Consider the following 15,218-nt stretch of genomic DNA (forward strand, 5'->3'; position numbering starts at 1 on the left):
CTTTTATGTAATGATGTTTACTTTGAATTTATATTAGTTCACACAAACACTCCATCCATGCTTTTGTTCTGGCCCTCCGGTCCAGTTTAAGAACCCATTGTTGCCCCTCGAGTCAAAAAGTTTGCCCACCCCTGTCCTAGTGCCTACTAGTCACGTGACTTTGGGTCTATCACTCAGGCTGTATCTGCTCACTTCTTTCATGTATATAAGGGAATGATATTTCTGGCTTGTCCACTTGCCTCAATCGGGTTCTTTGAGATTTAGTTAACATTCTTGGTTGGAGTAACCCGTATTTAAATATTAGGTACATTTATTTGCTGTTTCGCTTTTAATTCAGGAAGGAATTAAATTCAGTATTGAGACTTAAATGCCAGCTCCACTGTTATCGATCCAGGGGTCCCCTATTTGCAGGGACACACTGGCAGAGGTTGACCACAGGAAAGCCCCAGGCACCTTGATCCCCACGAGGGGAGGGGCAGGCATGAAAATGGGGAACTTCCTACAGTTTCCTGGGGGATCACAGGTGGGCGGGAGGCAGAGTGGGGGCCTCTGCATCCGCTGTGTGCAGGAGAGGAGGGAAGGAAGCCCAGCAGCGTGCAGTATTCTAAGGAGAGGAAGAGAAGTCCGAGCTGCAGGTGCACAGGCGGTCCTTAAAATCAGGAAACCGGAAAGGAATAAGAATGGAAGAAAGACGTTTGGAGGAGGGTGGGCTTGCATTCTTGTAGCTCAAGGAAGCATTGGACCAAGCGTTACATACTGTGGTTTTCAGGCCGTTTGTAGGTTTTGGAAACAAGTATGTGACATGGGCACAATGGTAGCTGAGATTCAAAGGAGTATATGTCCCAGGGATGCAATTAAAGAGAAAGTGCTTGAACTGCACTTTGGGGAGCTTTAGACTTAGCCTCTCCAAGCATAGACTTGCCAATTTGGGGGAGGGGGGAGGGGGAGAGGGAGAATCAGAGTGTGTGTTCAGTCTAGCTTTCTTACCAATTCCCCCAATGGTACTCTATTTCAATGTTAACATAGGAGCTGAAGACTCGGGGTTCAGTGATCTGCTAAAAAACCAACAAACATCCTAAGAATCTTTTGGAGCGACTTTGGAAACTAAATAGAAGTTTATTAGGAAAAATTAAATTAATACATTTTGTTGGAGAATCATTGTCTTGATTTGAAGTCGATGGAAGTTCTTCGTGCCCTAATACATTTGTCTAGAGTCTGTTAGTCTCCTGAAAGCTACTCATGGGGTCACTTCTGTTTCACATTTGGGTGTTTTTCATCATTGAATGCTAGATACTGTTTTTCATAAGAAGTGATATATTTTATTTTAGTCTCTATATAAGCCTCGTAATAAAGTGGTCTTGCAGTTCATTTATATAAAGCATTCTCTGAGTATGAAACCGAAGCAAATAAAATTATAACTTCTTAGGCAGGTAGACATCCCCCAAGGGGTCCTGGACTGCGAGAGGGTGCAGGCCGGGCTGAGGGGACCCCCATGCACGAATGCCATGCACCAGACCTCTAGTAAAAGTATAACTTCAAGCTTGCTGTTCTTTCACTGGTCCAGGTAGACCCGGGGCTTAGCCTAATTTAGCAGTTGAAAAACAATGTGAGTCAGATAGGAAATTAAAATTCTTCCAGTAGCCACATTTGAAAGTATAGAAAGGAATTCATTTTGTGAAGTTTGTTTTAAAAATATATTGTAGCCCAGTATGTCCCAAATGCTGTCATTTCAATAGAGTAAATTTCAAAATTATTAATGAAATAATTTACATTATTTTTTTGTTTTGATTCCTCTTCCTCCCCCGCCCCCCCCCCCCCCCAAAAAAAAATCTGGTGTATAATTACCTTTAGCACGTAATTCCATTTGCACTGTTTGAATGCATTCTTTTGCCGGGCTTTCATTCTCTGATTCAGGTCTGCCAGCTTTTCCATAGTAAATATTGTAGGTTTTGCCACTGTGGTGTGAAAGCAATCACAGACAATGCATGGCTGTGTTCCAAGGAAACTTTATTTAGAAAAACAGGTGGCAGAATTGATGGGGCTGGGAGTTGTCGTTTCCAGCCCCTGCGCTGACTAAATGAGTTCAATGTATTGTCTTATTTGCGTTTTAATTCACAGAAGTTGATCTCAGTCCACTACCAAGTTAGCTATTGTGATGCATGTCATTCAAGAATATCCAGGAAAAGTGTACCAGGAAACAAACTCTATTGTTAAGCAGTGAATACTTGGGAACCCGCAGGAACTCTCACTCCCCCTTTTCCTGAGTGGCACCCAGTGGGACAAGCAGTGTGCTGGCTGGGAATCACGCTCCTTCTGCCTGGACTGGAAAACTGGCTCTGTCAGGCATAAGCTTTATGACCCTAAACCAGTTAATTAACCTCTTTGTGCCTCAGGTTATACATCCGTAAAATGGGGGTGATGATAATACCTACCTGATAGCGAGTTGCTGACATTAAATAAAAGCCAGCATGGCAAAGCAAGCGTAGTGCCTGGCATATAGTAAGTAGGGGAGGTACATGGTAGCCTTCACAGTGACTGCTACCAGGACTGCTGCGCTACCATGACTAGGACTGTTGCTACTGTAGTATTAGTGCTGCTGCTACCGCCACCACCACCACAGAGGTTCATAAATACAAGCCAATCCATGCACCAGAACAGAAGCGTTTCGACTTGGTCAACCATCCACAGATGATCCTAGCAGCTGCTCACATGGTGTCACTTTGGACTGGAACTTGTTGTTAAGTATCCTAGGGAAGCTTTGACAGAACCTGCAGGGATTCTGATGTTGGAAGTGGGTGTCTGTTGCTTCTCTAGGTTGGTAACTACTGTGGGTGTGGCGTCGGTCACCCACATTCTTTGGAGCTACTAATGAAAGTACTATTGTCCCGTGCACCTCACGGGTGGTAGAGATGAGCACATGATATTTTGTGTAAGTTATTCAGAAGGTGTGAAGTGCTGTGCAAATGTTAGCTAATGGCATTTCCTGAATGGTTGCTCTGTTTGCCTTATATCACATTAAATTTGATCAACGTGGTCTGATTTAATTCAGAGGGTGCTTATAAGGATTAAGTGAGATCATACATGTGAAGTGCTTAATTCTACATTAATGGAAATAGTTCCTGTTCAAGATGTAGGTAGTGCTATTTTTAAAGAGATTTTAAAATTGATTTTTACAGAAAGAGGAAGGGAGAAGAAGAGAAAGGGAGAAACATCGATTGGTTGCTTCCCATACGCCCCTGACTGGGGATCAAACCTGCAACCTGGGCATGTGCCCTGATCAGGAATCGAACCAGCAACCCTTCAATGCCCAACCAACGGGGCCACACCAGCCAGGGAAAGACTTTATAACCCAAATGGGGAGTTCACATGGATATGTCTAATGGATATGGAAACATATGTGACATGAGGGAAAGCCTGGTCAAGGCCACCTCATGTTCCAGGAACCCAGGGAAAAGGGGGCCACAGATAGCGTTATTTGTTGGCTGCATCAGGAACAGTTTATTGAAGGAACATCTAGAAACTGATGAAACTCAACGGGGAAAGACAACGGGAGAGCATTTCAGGTGACGAGGCTAAGGCTGGTTCAGCTGAGGTAAGGCAGGAAGTGAAGGTTTCAGTCCAGAAGCAGTTATCTATAATCTGGCTCAAATGTAGGGTGTGTGTAGGGGTGTACTGACTGGGGAGGTAAATCGGGGACATATTGCGGGGGCCTTTATTGTGCAGTTGAAGCCTTTGTCTTGATTTGGGAGTTTGTGAACAGGGGCAGTGGGTCCAGCTGTGCCTTAGACAGATAGATGTTTTCGTGCATGTGTACGTGTACCTGCATAGACTTTATGTTCAGATTTTTCCTCTTCCATTAAGTAGTGGGGTTTGTGTGGCTCCGAGGTGAGCACACCAGCTTTAGCTGTAACAGAGCTGGGGTTTCCCGCTCAGGGTGATAACTGTTGGCTGGCAGGGGTGGTGGGAAGGCTGTGCTTGGGGAGTGAGAAATTTCAGACTGACTCACGGCTTTTGCCAGTCGTGTAACCATGTTGCTCCCTGCTCCTCGCCTGGGAGGGCATGGCCCTTTCTCCAGGGAAAATTCGTTGCTGCCTCTGCTACCAAAATTCGAGAATGAGCAAGGTGGCGAGAACTGTGTCCAGTGTCTCACAGCCCAGGGGAGGAACGGCTGCTGTAAGTACCAGGAACCTTCCTCTCCAGTCCTGTTGGCTTTTGTGTGCTGCCTGTTCAAGGTCAGGAAAATCATATCGCTTTTAGTAACTATGCTTTCGAAAACTGTTCAAAGCCTGATACATTTCTTATCCAAAATGTACTCACTGCTTTTGGGAGTTTGATAGAGCAGAGAAAGCAAATAAAGATTGAGAGGCCTTACATCTTTAATTAGTTTTTTTTTTTGTTTTGTTGTTAATTAGTAAGACTTTCTCAATCAGTATAGGGCTGGGAGTGATACTTTGCTTGTGTAACATGATCAACTTCTGGAATCTTTGACTTTTTAAGGTTGATGAAGGGTTATCAAAGGTGAGGGGTTTTTTGCTTGTTTGTATTTGAAGTTGAATTGGGGCAGAGGTAGAGCCCCTCATGGTAATGCAAACACAATATACCTAAAACGTTAAATCCGTGTAAGGCTTGTTGCAGTGTCTGTCCCCTCCCTACTCTGCAGTATTCACCCATCACAATAAAGAATTCTAGATTCCAGCATAATTTTTCCCCTGAAGAAGTTTCCAACTCATTCCTTTGAGAGCTGTATCCTTGGGAAACATGCCGCCAATTTTATAACATCAGTAGGAAAATAGGTTTGATGTGTTCACGTTTGATTTACGTGTTTTCAGGAGTACAAGGCACTTTGAGACTTACGTTCCTAATTGTTTGATTTAAGCAAATACGAAAACTGGTTTGTGCAGGTCATTGAGCCTCGCTCAGTCCCAATGTCCGCATCCACAAAGTGGAAGAATGTTCCCCACACAGCCAGCCCTGTCAGGGCTTCTGTGCTCAAGTGGTATATGAATTGAAGGATGGCTGTTGGTACCTCACACGCATAAATCAAAGAGTCCTTGGTTCCTGCAAGGCTGTTAAACAAGAATTGGAAATTCTGCGTGTAAAATCAACAGCAGGTCTTTGAAGGGTGAATAATAGAAACCTTTTAAAAATGTATTAATGTTTTTAACATATTTTTATGGCTATTTTGGATTTTAAAATATATGTTTCTTAAAGGAATTGAGACATCTGTTGATTAATGTATATGAAGTCATTCAAAAGGAAGGCAATATAAAATACCTGGTTAATGACAGTTATTAAGAAAATGAAATGTAACTTTGCGCTTCCTGTCAGCCAAGGCAGAAGGGGGAATATAGTGCATTTTCTACTCTTTTCCCTTTTTATCACTGTATTTTCAGTTTATCTTGCCTTCATTCCTTTGGCAGAGGGTAGGGCAGTGATGGCGAACCTTTTGAGCTCGGTGTGTCAGCATTTTGAAAAACCCTAATTTAACTCTGGTCCGTGTCACATATAGAAATTTTTTGATATCTGCAACCATAGTAAAACAAAGACTTATATTTTTGATATTTATTTTATATACTTAAATGCCATTTAACAAAGAAAAATCAACCAAAAAAATGAGTTCGAGTGTCACCTCTGACACGCGTGTCATAGGTTCGCCATCACTGGGGTAGGGCATAAGTAAGTTACAGTGACATATGGGGTTGTCAGTTTACAAATTTATGGTCAAACAAAGCATGCCATTTCTTCTAGAGAGATTCCCCTTTCCCCCCTTCAAACCAAATTTGTAAGAAATGGAATCTCATTGACCCAGGTTAGGTGATACTGCCTAACGATGGGTGATGGCCGAGTGCAATGAGAAGCAGTGATGTGCCTGTCCCACGCCCTTGTCTCACTTGTCCTCTCTCAGGGTGACAGATGGTATGTGTTCTTTCCCAGGAGACAGAGGGTCTCCCCTCACCCCTAGTGCTGATGTCCCTGCCATCACCTGGCTCCATGACTGGCAGATATAGTGCTTCATCAGCATGGGTGACCTTTACTATCATTTTAGAGCAAAGTACCTTCTCCCTAAAGCCCTGGCTAGCCCCCACCGAACCCTACCGGCCTCTGAGTGGGTTCCTACCTCCCCTCTCTCCCCGGGTCCTTGGTTGGTTTCTGTGAGATCTCTCACATAACGAAAAGCATTCGAACCTCACGGGCCCATCGGTGATAAACTCACTCTGTTTTCTTAATTAAATAAGCACAGCTTGAATGTCCCACACTGTCGACAGGTGATGATTTCCAAGCCCGCCGTCACACCTCCTGTTTCCTTTATGCCATGTTTATGAAATTATGGAAGGCGAGGTAATGTGCAGGGTAATCAGGTTCATTAACGCATACATGAATTCCTCTCTGTCCTTTCGTTGTAAATCACTCCCCTGTCCTGCTGCCCTTTATTTAGATTTTAAGCTGCAGAAGGTAGGGCTTGCCCGTAATTGAGTTTTGTGGAGGGCTTAGCATGCTCTATTTGTTTTGTCTAGGCATTCTGAAAAAAATTTTTTTTCCAGGTTGTAGGGGAGGAAAGGTTTTTCTAATTTTTTTTGCCGAGTTAAATTACCTGAAACTAAATATACTTAATCCTGTCTCCAGTATGCAGACTTGGTCCCGCACCCATCTCTTCTTGTCCATTCTAAATCCTTCCATGTCTCCCTGGCTCTTAAAATACTGTCTTGTAAAAAAAAAAAAAAAAAAAAAGCCATTCAAAAATTAAGGCAATGCACACACAACCACAACAAATAAAAAAGCGGCTTCACTGAGATACCATGCAGTTGAGCCCTTTAAAGCAGTGGTTCTCAACCTTCTGGCCCTTTAAATACAGTTCCTCATGTTGTGACCCAACCATAAAATTATTTTCGTTGCTACTTCATAACTGTAATGTTGCTACTGTTATGAATCGTAATATAAATATCTGATATGCAGGATGGTCTTAGGCGACTCCTGTGAAAGGGCTGTTCGATCGCCAAAGGGGTCGCGACCCACAGGTTGAGAACCGCTGCTTTAAAGTGTACAATGCAGTGGTTCACAGGTACGTACAGACATCACCACAGTGACTTTTGGAACATCATCGCCTCAAAAAGAACACACACACACTCGTCTGTTTTGGCTATTCCTTCCTCTCTGTCCCCATCCCTTTCACCAGCCCCCAGGAGCCACCACTGTACTTTCTGTCTGTAGGTTTTCTATTCTGGACATTTTATATGAATGAAATGAGATGATATGTAGCCTTTTGTAGTTGGCTTCTTTCACTTAGTGTAATGTCCTCAAGGCTCATTCATGTTGTAGCATGTATAAGTGCTTTGTTCCTTACTTATTTTATTTTTATTTATTTTGGAGAGGGAGGGAAAGGGAGATAAAACATCAGTGATGATGAGAGTGAAACATTGATCGGCTGCTTCCTGCATGCCCCCTACCAGCGATCAAGCCCAGAACCCGGGCATGTGTCCTGACCGGGAATTAAACCAGTGACTTTTTGGTGCATGGGACGACGCCCAACCAGCTGAGCCACACCAGCCAGGACTGTTTTTTTGTTTTGTTTTGTTTTGTTTTTAAATGACTGGGTAACATTTCATGATGTACATTATATCAAATATACTCAGTTTCCAGTTGTGCTGTTGCCAGTAAGGTCATCCTTCTGCGGCATAGTCGGACCATGTTCATCCCCTTACCTCGAACAATGGCCATGGAGGCTGAGCCTTGTCCATCGTCAGCCCAGGTCCTCCCCACCTCCCGTGTTCACTCTCAGACTGACTGCTGAACAAGCCAGGTTCTTTTTCTGGGTCTTAGCGCTTGTTGGAGCTGTGTTCTCTGTGGGGAATGGCCCATCCGCTCAAGCACTGAATAGTACTTGTAAGAGCTCAAACTCTGGGTCGGACTTGGGTTTTTTCCTCTCCTTAGTATTTTCCTCTCCTATATTCCCAAGGAAGTTCATTCTAATCTTTATTATGTTTTGTATTAGGCTTTCTATTATCTAAGTAGTGATGTTTGGTGCACCCATCACCACCCTAAATTCAGGGTCTTTGGATACAAAAGTCTGCCCCTCTGAGGTTGTGCAGTGTATAGAGGCAGGGGGTTATGGGAAATCTAAAACTGTAAAAAAAAAAATTAAGTCTAAAAAAACCCACTATGGAGCCCTGATGGGTGGCTCAGTTGGTGGGAGCATGGTCCCATACACCAGAAAGGTTGCAAATTCAATCCCCAGTCAGAGCACATACCTGAGTTGCAGGTTAGGTCAACCAATTGATCTCTCTCTCTCTCTCTCTCTCTCTTTCTCTCTCTCTCTCTCCCCTTCTCTCCCTTTCTTTCTCCCCCTCCCTCTCTCTATCTTTTTTCTCCTCCCTCCCTCTCTTCCCCTCCTCTCTCCCTTCCTCTTCCCTCCCTTCCTCTCTCTCTCTCTTCTCCCTCCCTCTCTCCCATTCTCTCTAAAAATCAATAAACATATCCTTAGGTGAGGATTTATAAAGCTATGGAGACAGTAAAACGATTAGTGGCTAGTAGCGGTGGAGGGTAGAGACGATTAGGCAGAGCATGGAGAGTTTTTAGGGCAGTGAAACCACTCTGAATGAAACTCTAATGGTGGCTCTATGTCATGTTACAGTCGCCCAAACCTAGAATGTAATGTAAACTATGGACTTAAGGTGATAACAATGTAGGTTTATCAGTTACACGACAAATGTACCATTCTGGTGGGGGGTGTTGATTAAAGAAAAAAAAATCTAGCCTCCACCTTTTCTTTAATCCCTGCCCCCCCCCACCCCCCATGAATCATGGACCTTTGCATGCAGAGGTGTTTATTAATTTAGTATTCAGTAAATGGATTAAGACCAGACTCCTGTGACTATAATTGCCCTGGTTTATGGCTGTTACTTCCAAAATTCACCCTAATTATCGCCATCAAAACTTCACTGTTAGTACCTGCAGGCGGTCTTTGTGGGAGCTAGCTCAGCTCTGGACAGGGGCTTACCAGCCAAGACTGGGGAGCATTCTGAAGTTTTAAAGGGCAACGTGCCTTGAAGTTTGTGGCTTGTCCCGTCTCCAGCTGGGTCATCTTTGAACACTAAATTCACCAGAAAAGAAAGTGGGAACTCCAGAGAGAACCACCAGTGGAAATGGAAATACAGGTGTAGCCCCCTCACGATGGCAGCGTGGGTTGCCCGTGGTGACAGTCTGCCTACAGATCCCCCTTCCCCTGGTTCCCTTTCTGTGAAAGGGCAGAAACACAATCGCAGTGGGTGCCTGGGAGGAGTGGCCACTCTTGGTGGCTCTCTCCCTCCCCTGCAGCCCCTCCCTGGACCATATGAAATCCTACAACCACACCACACTAATTAGCCCGAGAATGGAAGGGGTTGTCATGGCAACCGAGCACTTTTTAAAGCACAGGAATGGTGTTCATTATTGTTCAGTGTCTTTAGCTGTGGCGGAAAGGTCAGTGTGGCGGTTGTTTTCCATATGAATTTTGGCCCCAGAGCCAAGCAGAGTGGAATGTTCCTCGGAGACACTGGAAGATGGTAAGTGCAGCTGCACTTTTTGGATGGGGCATCCCTTCAGCAATACATTTTAGAATGTTTTGATAACTAGTGCCAAACTAAGGAATTGTGTGGACTTTGTTAAGAGATTGGAAGAAAAAAAAGCAAAGGGAAACGGTATGGGTCAGGAATGGTGAAAGCTTGAAGGAGATTATTTAGAAAGTTTTGGAGCATCAAATGATTACATGCTAAATAAGGAGGTTTCTCTGGTTATGACTTTAACAAAGTTGGCTAAGTCTGATGCTTTATTCGGGGTTTGTTTTATATTAGTGCTATACTAGTCTTTGCTGCTGGTCAGAGTATATTACCAAATAAATGTAGCAAGCATTTTAATTTTAACCACATATCTTCAGGGCAGCTGCCTCTCTCCGTTGTTAATTCAAATATTAAGGAAGAACAGTGACCAAGGGTCATTTTGTTTTCTTACTTTTATGTTTTTTCCACTTTTCTAAGGATATCTGAAATAATCAAGACTAGAACCCTCTGAGGCGCAATTCTTGGGATGTTTGCCCTAACTTGTTGGCTTTCCCCGGGGAGAATACTGCTGAGTTAAGACAATTTGACCAGTGTTTGCAGAAGAAATTAAGTATAAGTCAGCCTGCTGGAGAGGATGACAGCTATTCCATCAAAAGCTGGAAGGGCGATTGGCAAAGTATTCTTTAAGTTTATGTGTTGCTAGTTTGGAACGCGTACAGAATTACATGGCTTTCAGCCTAATTTTGTGTTAATGACCGGCGACGTTTCTGTGGTTCGCAAATTTGAGCCACTTGCCATATTTTGCACTTTTAATCAATGTACTTCTAGCCCATGGCACTATTTTTCAGCCATTTTATACACAGTTGTGTAGGATAACAAACTTCAGATTAATGAAAGGGGATGCATATTGGAATTTAAAAAAAAAATCACTGCCCACAGAGCTGTGCATGGGAAGTGGCCTACTTTTGGGCTTTACTCTGAAAGACTTATTGTCCTGTGAGTAATGCCAGTTTGTTTGGCAACTGAATGGATAAGAGAATACATTTCAGAATGTTAAGCCTTGGTTTGATTTCCTCTGTCTTTAATTTGCATGCTCAGGGATTCAGTTGTTTAGTCATCATGGTATGGAGCTCTCTATAAATGGGGTATTTGACTGGAAATTGAGAAAATTAAAATTCTCCTCCTTTTTTGTCTCTTTTCTCCACCCCCATTCCTTCCCTCCTCCTCCTCCTCACTGGGTCACTGTATTTATTACCTAAAAATGTCTTTAAATGCTTTGAAATTGAAGTTTAAAAAGTAAGTAAAGTGATATTTGTATGACACTTTGGATTCTTTGGAAAACCTAGAATTAAATGTGGTACATTTATGATATCTGTAAAACAATCAGCAATTGAAACGTGATTATTAATATCAAGGAATCATTGGTATCTTTTAAGGTATGATAATGTTGTTATATGAGAAAATGATAATGATATGTTTACAACTGAGGCAGTGTGATATCTGGGCCTTACTTCAAAAAAAATCCAAGGGTAGGAGTAAGTGGGCTCCCAGATGGGCAGGGTTGCCAGGGGGTGATGGTTGTTGAAGCAAAGAGATGGGTACCTGGGGGTGGGATTCACTTTCAGGTTTTGTTTGTTTGTTTGTTTGTTTGTTTGTTTGTTTTTGGTGTAGGTTCAGTGTGTGTGTGTGGGTAGGTGGGTATGGGTGTGCATCACAGTGGTGGGGTGGCCTTGTTAACTTTATCTCTCGCCTTCCGCATGTTTTAGATGCCAGACCAGTTTGACCAGGCAGTTGTGCTAAACCAGCTGCGGTACTCTGGGATGCTGGAGACGGTGAGGATCCGCAAGGCTGGATATGCCGTCCGGAGACCCTTTCAGGATTTTTACAAGAGGCAAGACGGAGCGGAATAAATCCACTTTCTTTTCAAAGGGATTGGGAAGAGAGGGGGTGGCAGTAAAAGGTGACGCTGGCCCCTTTGGCCCCTTTACGTTGCAGGTATAAAGTGCTGATGCAGAACGTGGCTGTGCCCGAGGACATCCGAGGGAAGTGCACGGCCTTGCTGCAGCTCTATGACTCCTCCCACAGCGAGTGGCAGCTGGGGAAGACCAAGGTAAAGCCACAGAGAAGGAAAAGCCCCCCTCCCCTGCCCCCCAGCCCCGAGCTCTGTGTCCTATGGTCCTGCTGGCCTCTTGTTGTTGTTTTGCGTTGGAAAAATGTGGTTGGGATCATGCCCTACTTAATCTTTTGTCTTCCAAACAGTATTTATTGGAAGTCCGTGACTTTTCAGGGATTCTGTTTTTCTTAGGGCACACCTTGAAACATTGGGCCCCAAATGTTTCTGGGTTTGTATTCTCTCAGGCAGCCAGCAAACCTTTGCTGCTGGGCAGCTCGGTGCCTGGGACGTGCTAGGCAGCCCCATGTCTGAGAAGATGCCTGCCTTCTTGCTAGGTTCTCACATGGGAAAGGGGGGCGGGTAGCAGAGTGAACTCTGGTCTCTCTTTTGTTTTCCCAATTGAATTTATTGGGGTGACAGCTATAATAATGAAAGTGTAATATGCTAATTAGACTGGACAGCCGAACGACCTTCTGGACAAACCCGGGGCTGCGAGGGCCGAGCCCTTTGCATGAATTTCGTGCATTGGGCCTCTAGTTGGTTAATAAAATTATATAGGTGTCAGTATACAATTCTACAATACATCATCTGTATATTGTGTTGTGTGTTTACCACCCTAAGTCAAGTCTCCTTCCATCACCATTTATCTCCCTTTTCCCTTCTTCTACCTCCCCCTACCTCCCTTCTCTTTGTTTTCTTATAAAGGCACTACTCCATCATGGGGCCTCACCCTCCTGACCTTATCACAACTTAATTACTTCTTCAAAGTCCTACCTCCAAATACCATCACGTTGAGCCTTAGGGCTTCAGCATAAGATGCTGGTAGGGACACCGACATCCAGTCCATCATAACATTGACCCATGTGGGAGCAATAACAGGTATTTGGACATCACCTCAGGGCCACTCAGCAAGGGAAAGTATATAATGGACATTCTCTTCTGCTCTTGAGTTATTTTGACTGGCCAGGGATTTAAGGTCCAAGCATCTAGTAGGGTAGAGATGGTGTGCAGAGGTATTTATTAGTGACCTATTGCTGAGTAACAAACGTTAATTATCTCAGTACCTGTGGACCAGGGGTCCAAGCACGGCTACTGCAGGCTCCCCTCAGGGTCTCCAGGCCGCAGTCAGAATTCCTTCCAGGGCTGCCTTTGCCTCTGGAGCTCAGTCCTCTCCCAAGCTTGCGTGGTGCCAAATTCCACTTCTTTGCAGGTGGGAGAGTGAGGTTCCCCCTTGCTTTCTGGCTGTCACCTGCAGCTGCTCTCTGCTTCTAGACACCCCCCTCCCCAAGTTCTTGACCACATGACCCCTTCTCCTACCCTCCCACAGCATGGCAGTTTCCTAAGATGGAGTCTTATATAATGTGACATGTTCACAAAAGTGACTTCCCATCACCTTTGCCATATTCTGTGGGCTCGAGGAAGTCACAGGTTCCACCCACACTGCTCAGAGCAAACAAAGTGAGTCATTAAGGGTCACCTTGCCGTGTGTCCTCACAGGTTTATGGGTCTCTCTACCTAGAATTCTGCTCCCCCTCCTACTTCATCCAACTCATCCTTCAGTTACCGACTGAGATGTAGATTTTGACAGGAATCCTTTCTGACAGTCTTCGGGTACCCCATCCCAAAAGCTCACCCCACAACTGGGTTAAGCCCCTCCTCTGTCATCTCACCTCATCCCATTTTGGGCCCAGTTGCAATATCTTGTCATTGCCTGTGGATATCTCTACAGTTCCCCAGTGGAGAATGTGGAGTTACTTGTTTGTTCTACACACGGCACATAGTAGGAGCTCAATCAGTGGCACAAGGATGCCATGCGTTTAATCACGCAAGGAAGACTTCTAAAGAAGATGGCGCAGGGGCAGCTCTTGGCAGTATAATGTAGTCTGCTTTGATCTCTTTCTTTTTTTAACCAGAAAGATAGTCTATTCTCTATAAACTGATATCCTCCCATCTCACTGCTTGATATAGCGTAGTAGCATCAAAGATCACAATGACTCAGCCAGCCAGCAAGAGTCCCTGCTGAGCTCTGAGGATTCAGCGTAGCTTCACTTACAACTTTCCTTATGGGAGCCCGGCCCAAGCCAGGCTTGGGAGCCGGCATAGCACAGGGAACACAGAGACATAAAGACATGGGCATGGCCCTCAGTTTACTGTGTTGCTGGGGGAGAAGACATCCACATACAACTGAAGAGTCATCCTTTAAGGAATGAGAACACAGGTTCTCCAGGAGAGAGCTCCCCGTGGGCTGACATGATCAGGGAAGTAGTCAAAAAGAGGAGTCTTTAAAGAAGACTGAAATTGTGATTGGTAAAACACTGGAAGAAGAAGTAGGAAGGAAGCTTATCAGTTCACAGAAAGTTGGGAAGTAAATGGAAACAGAGCATGCGAATAGTGTACACTAAGTAGCTTTGGCCTTAACCGACCACCATTTGACTTAATTATACGACTAGCATGTGTGTCGGTCGGTCGGTATTGCTGCCAGAATGTCTTTGCATTTAAAGCCTTGAATCTCTGATGAGCATCTGGATTTTCTGGTAATTTCTGCAATTATAGGAATAAGACTGTACAAAAAACTACTTAGGAGCATTACTTGTGGTGGTTTTACACATGCTGGGGGACGCAGGGCAGGAGTAGGTAAGGCCGTGGGTCACAGGTGGTCGGATTCTTTAGTTCCTTTTTTGGCCCAATGTCTGGGAGCAGGCAGAGCAGAGTCTGGGAAAATGCCATCAAGAGGACATAAGACGTCATGATAGACCAGGATCAACCACAGGAGCGTAAATTAAAAAATCATGAGTGAGAGAGGCTGTCATCCAGCTCCCTCCCCCAACCAAAATGCCCTCATGCTGACCATTCATAGAAAAGCATAAAAATATTTGGCACTAGTTTTTTTTTTTTTTTTAGGGAACTTCTTGTTGGGCTGGGCTCCCATTCATGTATTAAATCTGAAATTGCATAATTAAAAGGTTGATTGAGGGATTATTTTTTTCAAAAATATTTTTCAAAAGTTATTAACGTTGAGAAACAGCCGTGCGAAAAAGAGGCACTCTGATCCCTCCCCCACGCTCCCCCTGAAAGCAGGCCGTGGCTCTCCCGTGTGAAAGGGTCCTCCCTGTTCAAGGAGGAGGAAGGCATCCTTATCACCAGAGGCGGGAGTCGAGGCTGGGGAGGCTGTGGGAAGAAACTAGTTAGTTAGTTTGTTGCCCCAAACACAAACGCCTTTGCTTTGTCTAATTGTCACGAGTAATTGTCTCTGTGCCTAAAGCTGGCGTCTAAGCTGCCTGCTCTGGTCACTTCGGGGCCCATTTCTGTGAGACCGCCATGTGGACGTCATTATATTTGTTTTTCCTCCTGTTAATCTGTCTTGAGTCAGTTTAATTGTTAGATCAGCCAAAAGAACTAAGAAGGGCAGCGAGGAAAACTTTCCCTCCTTGACTGTATAAATACTGAATCATTATGATGTCCACCTGAAACTAATTTAATGTTATGTGTTAGTTTATTCCTCTGTAAAAAAAGTAACAAGGCCCTTCCCCACAGGGAGTGGAGAAGCACGGGGCTGGAAAGCGTGGCTGTGT

At 44.3% G+C, this 15,218-nt stretch overlaps 1 protein-coding gene across 6 annotated transcripts in view; it reads left to right on the plus strand.

Moving 5' to 3' along the window:
• Window positions 1–15,218, plus strand: part of MYO10 (myosin X) — a 197,712-nt gene that overhangs the window by 150,915 nt on the left and 31,579 nt on the right. For all 6 annotated transcript variants that reach the window (XM_006081493.3, XM_023752196.1, XM_023752212.1 and 3 more), the window contains 2 exons: window positions 11,300–11,424; window positions 11,529–11,643. In XM_006081493.3, coding sequence (XP_006081555.1) covers window positions 11,300–11,424; window positions 11,529–11,643 — 240 coding nt within the window. The remainder of the gene's footprint in view (window positions 1–11,299; window positions 11,425–11,528; window positions 11,644–15,218) is intronic.

This window comes from Myotis lucifugus, unplaced genomic scaffold (assembly GCF_000147115.1).
Source record: "Myotis lucifugus unplaced genomic scaffold, Myoluc2.0 scaffold_0, whole genome shotgun sequence".
In the NCBI taxonomy this organism is placed as follows: Eukaryota; Metazoa; Chordata; class Mammalia; order Chiroptera; family Vespertilionidae; genus Myotis; species Myotis lucifugus.